General features: G+C 34.4%; 1 protein-coding gene across 8 annotated transcripts; it reads right to left on the bottom strand.

Moving 5' to 3' along the window:
• Window positions 1-650: 650 nt before the first annotated feature.
• On the bottom strand, window positions 651-7,120 carry LOC110623435 (serine/threonine-protein kinase Nek2). Of its 8 annotated transcripts, none has more exons than XM_021768378.2 (16): window positions 6,843-7,120; window positions 5,713-5,817; window positions 5,513-5,624; window positions 5,308-5,374; window positions 4,801-4,866; window positions 4,234-4,280; window positions 4,093-4,138; window positions 3,882-3,962; window positions 3,755-3,797; window positions 3,622-3,671; window positions 3,462-3,543; window positions 3,317-3,366; window positions 2,823-2,896; window positions 2,658-2,709; window positions 1,793-2,221; window positions 651-1,599 (listed from the first exon to the last, which is right to left on the bottom strand). In XM_021768378.2, the coding sequence occupies exons 3-16, from the start codon at window positions 5,596-5,598 to the stop codon at window positions 952-954; spliced, it is 1,821 nt and encodes a 606-aa protein (XP_021624070.1). In that variant the 5' UTR covers window positions 5,599-5,624; window positions 5,713-5,817; window positions 6,843-7,120; the 3' UTR covers window positions 651-951. The 8 variants fall into 8 exon arrangements, with proteins under 8 accessions (XP_021624070.1, XP_021624069.1, XP_021624071.1 ...); XM_021768377.2 differs by having other exon boundaries at window positions 5,751-5,817; XM_021768379.2 differs by lacking the exon at window positions 6,843-7,120 and adding an exon at window positions 6,438-6,765 and having other exon boundaries at window positions 5,751-5,817.
• Between the last annotated feature and the right edge of the window lie 1,971 nt (window positions 7,121-9,091).

Raw genomic sequence — 9,091 nt, 5'->3', positions numbered from 1 at the left:
AAACTCCTCGTATTGGCGTTCTCGCTTCCAGATTGCGAGTTTTCCAGAGTAGCACAAGCCTGTCCCATGTTCCCTTCTCTTGTCTTGAATGGTTCACATTCTCATATTTGTCCATCAAAACTCCTTTTGTTTCATAAATACTAAGGTTGATTCGACTCCTTGTATGAACAGGTGAGAGTTAAACAAACTGAACAGTGACTATAGCGTTGTCTCTTGCTGAACCCGTCGCCCTCTGCAATTACTCTGCTAAGAGTTGCCCCATTATTAAACAAATTAGTTGTATCTTGATGAGTCGTTTTTGCATACTGTAATTATGTTTGTATTATCTTCTCATCAAGTGGATTTGTCCTAGATAAAACTAGAAGGATTGGCTGAGAGTGTCATTTAGATGTGAATAAACATGGCCTTATTATAATTATGAAAATTACAAGGCATGTTTTTGGATGCGAATCGTAAACTTTCAGTGATAATGGAGATTTTATCATTTTGGAAAATAACTCGATGTCTATATCGAGTTAAAACGGATTGATACATTTTGGTAAAAGCTTTGGGCATTTATGTGATGAAGAGATAAACTATTATTGCCATCCAGACACAGATCCAAGCAATTTTGAGAAATTATTAGGAAAGAAAGATGAGAAAACAGCATAAAAAACAAATGACAGGTCTAATCACTGCAAATTCTCCATGGATCTATCTCATACATAATGTCAAATTACAGCTTTACTACTTCCCTTTGCTCAAACTCATCTGCAGAAATGTTCGAATCCATAATATAACGTTGCCTATTTGAATAAACAAAAAAATGAGAAGAGATCAGGGGCATTGAAATTTACAACCTAAACATCTACCTAAGTATTGTGTGCCTCTTCATAGATCATTGATGAAAAGCTGATAGATCAAGCTCTAAAACTGTCACAGCTACAACTATGGTACACAATGAATCAGTTTCTATAATTCTTCAGCTTTTAGAGTATTCTCCTTGAAGCTTTTTGTCAGCCATATAGCAGTTTCCCTGGGGGAAACCTTACCAGGCCCAAAAGGCTTTAGTAGCACACCAAGCTCTTCATACCTTTCATCTTGCAGTAATCTTGCACTAAATTCAAGCAGCCCTTCCAGAGCTTCAGCACGTTGCCTGAATGATGAGGTGTCAAACCTACAACGCCTTGTGTCTGATGAGGTACGGCTTGATGCACCTGCTGTTGCATTTTGATTAGAGGAATTGCTTCCTTCATCTTCATCTACCTGAAACATGCCATGTTCAATTCCTTGCCATTCGTCATTGAAAGTGGGCCTGGCAGAGCTTCTGTCAACCTGAACTGTGCATTTGTCTTTTGTGATTGAGTAGTCCCCATGACGGGGAGTGCCACTTGATCCTTGAGCTGAAGTTGATGAAGTTCTGCGGACAGGAAAGAATGTCTCTTCATATGAAGCTAATGGGAATTCAGCTATTCTATCAATTCGTGGAGCATTGACAGAGACATCTGGAGATTTTATATCATGAAGGGTTCTGATATTTGTAGATCTTGTTGGCAGTGGGAGAGATGATCTGCGATTTGTAGGAACTGATGTTTTTGTGGGAGTGCGTGTAATAGGAAGCTGAAAAACAAAAAAATACATAAGATCCTGATTTGCAGTACTAGTCGAAGCTGCAATTGAGAAGCTGTGTGCATGCAGGTGTGCAAATGGGTGTGCAAGCATAAGGGATGGGATGTGTGTGTGTGTGTGAGAGAGAGAGAGAGAGAGATAGAGAAAGAGAGAGAGAGAGAGAGAGAGACTCCTATTATCTTACAGATTCACGTTTCTTCACAGGCTCAGTTCGTCTCCTAGTTGTGACAGAAGCTTTTGTGGGAGTGAGTTTTGAAGCCTTGGCAATATTTGAAGGTTTTGAAACAGTGATTGATTTACAAATAACTGTTCCATCATTGCTACTTCCAATGGATAACTCTGACAACCTACCATGTATTCCTTTCGTAGAACAAAAGGAATCCTGCTCTCCTACAGATATATTGGGGTTTAATGCCCTATCATTGCTGAATGAATGTCGCTTCTTCCTGTAAGATTTAAGAGAGAGCTCTTCTGCATCTGCAAATCGTGTTTTCTTTATGTAATTGGATTCAGGCCACTGGACAGGAAGTGCATTATGCCTAGGGCTATTGATCTTAAGATGAATCTTGAAGACATAAGGCTCTAGATATGGGTGCCTGAGAAGCTCCGCAGCCTGTCTCAGTGGATATTCAAATAGAGGAAAACACGTTAATTTACTTGCACAAACTCACGCACACAGGCATATGCACATAAACATGCACTCAAATTTCCATGATATCATTACACAGAAAATGCCAATCATAACCCAAAAAATTGATACCACTTGTACTGAAAGTTAATAGGCAAAGCTTTAGTTTCGTTTCTGAAATTATTGGCAATTAGGAAGAAAAGTAACATAGTAACATGTTAATTTGGTATGTTTATAGAGCAAAGGTGAAAAAACATTTTGTATGGTCCACCGAAAAGTGTTAACATTTGTTGCACTCTTGCAGAATCAATAAAATGAAACTTCATAAGTCGTCTTTATGTAAGCCTACAGCCAATTATGAACTTGCACAGAGGGATTTTCACATTTCACACTAGGAGGGATCAGAGGAGATCAGACATACACTCGGTCTAAGCTCTGGGTTCTTTCGCAGCATGCTTTTGACAAGACCTCGGCTGGAATATTCAGCAGAATCATGATTAAATTAAACCAACAATGTTTACTAAAATCCATCATTTATAAAGTAAAGTGCTACTGCGATTATAGAATGAAGAGATGCAGTACATACAAGGCACCAGAATATTTAGTTGGAAGTGGAGCAACTATAGATTTATTTATCTTGTTAATCAGAGCTTGCATATCCTGCAAAGACAAGTAAAATTATGTAAATACAACAGAGCAGACTGAGAATCAGAAACAAAAAAAAATTTAAAGATGTCAGAGAGCTCAAACACAAAGGGAGATGTGAAGGAGAGGCTCCCAGCCTTCACCATGCAGAAATAAAATCTAGAAACAAAACTCTCTTTCAGGTATAATCACCAAATTTTAGGTCAAATAATCAGAATTCTAAAGGGTAAATTACACAAAAAGATCACATGATTGTTAGTGAGAATGAACCTAATGCTTTCTATTACTTCCAATCAATATATTATATCAATCGATATTATATATTCATCGATATAATACAAAAAATATCAAATAGTAGTAGTTCATTATCTATACATGCATTAAAAAGAGTTATGAGAAAGTATATCTTAGATCCACGAGGTATATAGAACTTACGAAGGCTTTAAATGCAGGCTTCAGTGCAGTCATTTCGTATATACAGCATCCTGACAATTTTCAAAATAATAAAAACATATGCAACTAACGAAACAAGAAAACAATTAAAGCTAAGTAACTTCTGTAAATATATGGTCCAACTTACCCAATGACCAAATATCTGATTTTGAACCATAAGGTATATCAGCAAGAAGCTCAGGACACATGTAGCTGGGAGTTCCCACAACCTGAATTCACGACCATAACATTTAAGAAAAAGTGGCTGAAATTGTAGGACTACCCTGAATAGGGACCAATATACTTACAGAGGAAGTAAAGTCATCCGAAGTCAATATTTTGGCAAGTCCAAAATCACCTGAACCACTGTTGATCATTATTTGTTCAATGAAATCTTAATGCTAATGACAAGAATTAGAAGTTAACCATCAGATCACTCACCAAGACGAATGTTTTGCTCCTTCGTCAAAAAGATATTTGAACACTGAAGAAATCATTAAACATTATTGACAATGCAACTTCAGAAAGGATTCAATGTTTAGCCCAAGTACAAAAGTATGACACTAACCTTGACATCACGATGAAGAATATGATTCATATGCAAGTAATCAAGTGCCATCAGAAGTTGCACAAGCCACTTGCAGAGCTTCTGGAAAACATTGAGTAACAGAGGTGTAAGCACCAGATGCAATTGAAATTTAAGTACAATAGTTGTTAAAATGAATAACTTTTCCTGAAACAGACCAAGAGGCCCAAAAAGGGAAAAGGAAAAAACAAACCTCCTCTGGGTAAAGCACTCCATTAGCTTTCTTTATGGCTTCTGCCCTGCAACACATAGAAAAAGAAAAATAGCACAGGTGCCTAAGATTATCCTTGTTTCAAATTCGACAGATCTTAGGGCTAGCAAGAATCCAACTTACATGTCTCCTCCTTCACAGTAACCTATGACAATGCATACATAGCAACCCTGAGTCAAAAGTATCAAAATCGTTGAATGATTGTTAGGCAATTCACTCAAAGAGTTCTGAACCATAATAATGCTTCAAAAACTAGCCTAATAAGCAAGAAGCCATAAATAACAAATTATGGATCTCCAAGGAGTTCATGACAATGAATATCGGAAAAACATATCACACTGTGCCAAGGGCATTCAACAAAGCACCTCCATAAGTTATTAGTTCCATAGTAAACATTTTTAATGATGGCTCTCAGAGAAAAAAATGTTATGTCAAAGGATTATGCAATGCCCCTGAACACATAGAAACTAGTTTGGATATGTAAATTTAAAAGGAAAATCTAAGGACTTAAGTAGGGAGATGAATTGGACACCTTTCAGCTCAAATGAAACATTAAAATGCCAAGAACACCACAATCAAACTCAGCATCCACTCACACAGACCATTGACAAGGAAAAAGTAAATGAAGGCAGCAAGACGACATAACAAAATGAGGTACGTAATTAACAAATAGTTAGAAGCAGTAAGTACCTTCTCTACCCAGGAATCTTTGTACTCTACAATAAATGGATTTCGAATTCTAGAAATAAGCTCCTTCTGCATGAAACACGAAAAATGTTGAGCAAGTGGATCTGATTATCAGCTAAAAGGTTTCAGCCATATCACAACTAGCAGTGCAGGAATTCATTAAAACAGATCAAATCCAATCAAAATAGAATTTATTGTAATGAGATTCCAAATCCATGTTCAATGATGTTAAGATGCATTAGGCGTATCAACCATAAATTACTGAATTCAGGCCCTCTATTAGCACTGTGACTTTTTCTTTTTTCCAAAGGAACAACAATGCCAACAGCAAATGCCTTTTTTTTTCCTTAGAGATTATTGAAAACTATTTTTTGTGTGAACCGTGAATTAAGCATAGCAGAATTTCAGCAGAACAGAAACACACGAAGACATAAATATGGACAGAGATATTGTCACATATTCTTTGATAAGATGATAAATGGCCTGGCCATCAAGACAGGAGACACTAACCTCTTGATGCGCAGAACGGCGTGACCTATCAGTCTGCCGGGCAAGGCGGATCTTTTTCAACACATACCTTAACAAAACAAAAGGCTCAGAATAAAAGAATGAAGTTCATTCTATGAAGGCATAGTATTACATATGTTTGTGATTCTTAGCACAGAATTCTATATGGCAAGTCAATAAGAAGACAGAGTGCTAGGTTCATTCTCACTTCTTCTTTTCATGTTTATGCCTCACGAGAAGAGCTGAACCAAATGATCCCTTGCCTATTTGCTCCAGTACTTCATATTGCTCCATGTGAAATATTCAAGGGACTTGCTTTTCTGCATGTAGACAAAAAGAAATCAACAATTACATAAAAAATTGCAAAATCTGCATACGGTAGATGCTCATCAAGGAATTAAAACATACTCAAGTAATGTACAAAGATAGCAGCATAAGAAAGTTACTCTATCTGTGAAGTTACTCAAGCAAATGCATGTACTGCAAGCTATTGAGTAGTGATGGAGAAAGGGACTGCATGGAAATGAAACCGGGTCATTTGAAGAATTTACAATATTAAAAACAGAACCTTGAAAGTCGAGAAATACAAGAAATATCCAAGATTTTGCAATGCCAGGAGAAAAAAAAAAGTTGGTGTTATTATGAGTTCAGAAACGATCCCTTTTCTGCCAAATGTGAGAAGAAAAGTACCCTCCAGTTTAAAAAGAAAAACTAACCTCTCAGCAAAAGGAATAAATTGTCAATCATCGAGAAAATTAGACAAAACCAAAGTAGTAATAGTAGAATGCAACACAAAAAGTAAAGCACTGGTAGGCTACATTGCATGAATTTGATCAACCAGATTCAAACAAGCTCTTGGTCATTAAAGTGACACAAGTTAGTTAAAGCATGTCAGATTTAGAGCGGAATAAAAAAAAATTAAAATTACAGGTAAAATTAAATCAAATTTCTCCAGTAAAATTTTTATGCCTTATTATTTGGCCAACAAAATAGAGCGAAGAAGGAAAACAAAATGCCGAATATGAATTTTTTTCCCCCCAATTATAACACTTGTAAAGCTCAAATTAGCCATTAAGAACATTCAACCAACCCATTCAAAGCTAGAAAACTTCATAAAACAATCAATTTCTCACCAAACACCAGAAATGAATACTATTAGATTCAAAATTCTAGTGTCCTTCCTTCCGCAACATTTTCCCAGCAACCAAACGCTGTCGTTATCCGAACGAAAAAGGCGGAAAATGAAAGTTCAGGAGAGAGAAAGTAGACAAGGAAAAAAAAAATCCACCCAAAGGAGCATTCGAAGACCACAAGCCAGCTGAACTCCTTGCACTTCAAATCAAATTCCAAAAATAGCAAGTACTATATATATTATCAGTTTTGTGAACCAAAAAACTTACAGAAAGAAATGAAAGAAATCAAAGTGAATCTTTGAATAAGAAAGCAAACTGCAAAATTACAGCAGAAAATTTTGAAAAAGGAAAAAAACAAAAACAAATCAAATCTAGGAACTCTGAAAGGAAAGGGAAGCAAAATACCTGAAAGTGAGTATATATGAAATGTATGGATCGAAGAAGGAGATCAGTGATCACAATGTGCGAGGAAGAGAGAGGAAGAGGAAGGCGGAATTGAACATTGTAAGAGAAACGAAGAAACGACAGCGTTTAAGGAGGAGAAGAAGGAGCTTAGGAGCAAGTTGCAGCGACAGCAGAAGAAGCTCCGGTGACATAGTGCGTTTGTGGAGAAAGGGAAGGGAGAGTGAGAAAGCGACAAAGTTTCAGTAAGAGAGAGCTGAGCGTGAAACTTACTTTTAATTGGCCAACCGTCTTATAGCCAAAAATTAAACCCACGCCACCCCAGATTAATATTATAATTTAATATAAATATCCTTGTACTTAATAATTATAATAAAGAAAAAAAAATAAAGGAACAAATTGCAAAAATTTAATTAAAAAAAAAAAAAAACACTCACCACCTTCAGGCTTCAGGTGGTCCTTCTCTTACCATAAAAAACGTTTCATTCGTTTATTTGATTTTAATTTAGAGTATTTAAATTCATAATTCTACATTTACAAAATTCTTATTATTCTAATAAAAGTTGAAATGAAAATAGAGATATTAAATTATTAATAAAAATTTCTTTTATCATATAAAGGTAGGTTTATAATTTTTTATGGATTAAAAAATATAGTTTCAGATATTATATAATCAATTTATTTTGATTTATTATTAAACTATTTTCAAAATAAATAAACGTTAATTTTTAACACATATTATAATAAAAAAGTATAGTATAAAATTAATAAATAAATTATTATTTTAAAAAAGTAAAATAATTTATAATTTAAGAATAACAGAAAAGGAAAATAAGCTTAAACTTTTATTTTCTACAATCAAATTTGAAACGAATTTTTTTAGTTTCGATGTAATACTATACTCTTAACATACGAATAAAATCTTTATAAAAAAAAAAAAAGGCAGAAAATGACATAAAATCTAGGGAGATAGAGGGAAGGGGTAAAAAAAACAAGAAAACTATGGGTCAAAATGAGAAATGAATAAAATGAGGGTATTTATCTGCTTTATTTTTTTTCCTGTTAAAAGGAGAGAAAACTGAGAAAGTGAGAAAAAACGGTGGGAAGTAGTGTGAATTTGTCAGCTTTTTAGGGGTTTAAATTAAATTTTACTTTTTTTCTCAAGTTCATGAATGGAGGGAAACAAGGTGGACCCACACAATAGATCCTTCCCTGGATCTGAAATCACGGGGCAAATAATCCGGCGCGTTTTATGACCAAAATACCCTCCTATCCATTCCTCTAATTTTACGTTTTCCTCCCTAGATATTTTATTTTCTGCTTTATTACTTCACACACTATATTTTAAAATAATTCAATTTTATTTTTAATAGAATAATACAGGGTTTTAAATAGCTTATTTTTAAAAATATATATATAATATTTAAAAAACAACTAATTCATCCTCTTATTTATTTATTTGGCCAATTCAGATTGAAGTGTCAACATAATTTTAGTGGAAGGCATAACTTTGAGTTGTTTAAATTGTAGTTAAGGTGGTGACGTGGAAGCATAATCTGAAAGCAAAAAGCGCTCTGCTTATGTGTTCAGTGGTTTGTTTTTACGACGAGTATTTGCGGAGTTGGACCATTAAGCACGATTTTTACTTTTTAAGCACCCTAAATGATTTTTAATGTTGTGAAATTTAAAAAATAAAATTTAAAATATATATCTAAATTTAATTAAAAAAATTCTATCTTCTTTTTCTTTATTTTTTTTTATTCTATATTACAATTTTATCAATATCTGTCACTCGGTCATAAATGTATAGACGAATCAAAATACTCTTTCATACTAAGCAGTTATTTAATTTTTTTTTCGTGCACGTATTAATAAGACTGCAAAGTGATTGAACTTGCTTCCCTTACCTTCTATCACGTCACCGAACTAAATTTTTTTTAAATAGGTTTATTTTTATAATCAGTTCGGTCTATCTCATATCATAAAACTGAATTATGCATGTGAATTGACATATTTGTATCTGTCTTGTATCCTTGTCGATGAACCAGCCATCATCAATTTTAATATCAACCGAGTTAAAAGTAAAATTCATCCATTAAAGGGATGAATCTTGTGGACCATAAAAGGTCAAGCATTTAAGGCAGGAGCACATGTAGGAACATTGAAAGATCTTCGTAAGTTCCAAGAAGAAGAAAACAAAACAAAAATCTTAATGGATAAAAAGTTGGAGAAATACCAATCAAAATCGTAGC

Source organism: Manihot esculenta, chromosome 9, assembly GCF_001659605.2.
Source record: "Manihot esculenta cultivar AM560-2 chromosome 9, M.esculenta_v8, whole genome shotgun sequence".
In the NCBI taxonomy this organism is placed as follows: Eukaryota; Viridiplantae; Streptophyta; class Magnoliopsida; order Malpighiales; family Euphorbiaceae; genus Manihot; species Manihot esculenta.
Note: the sequence above shows the minus strand (reverse complement) of the source record. Positions and strands in the feature narration are given on the sequence as shown.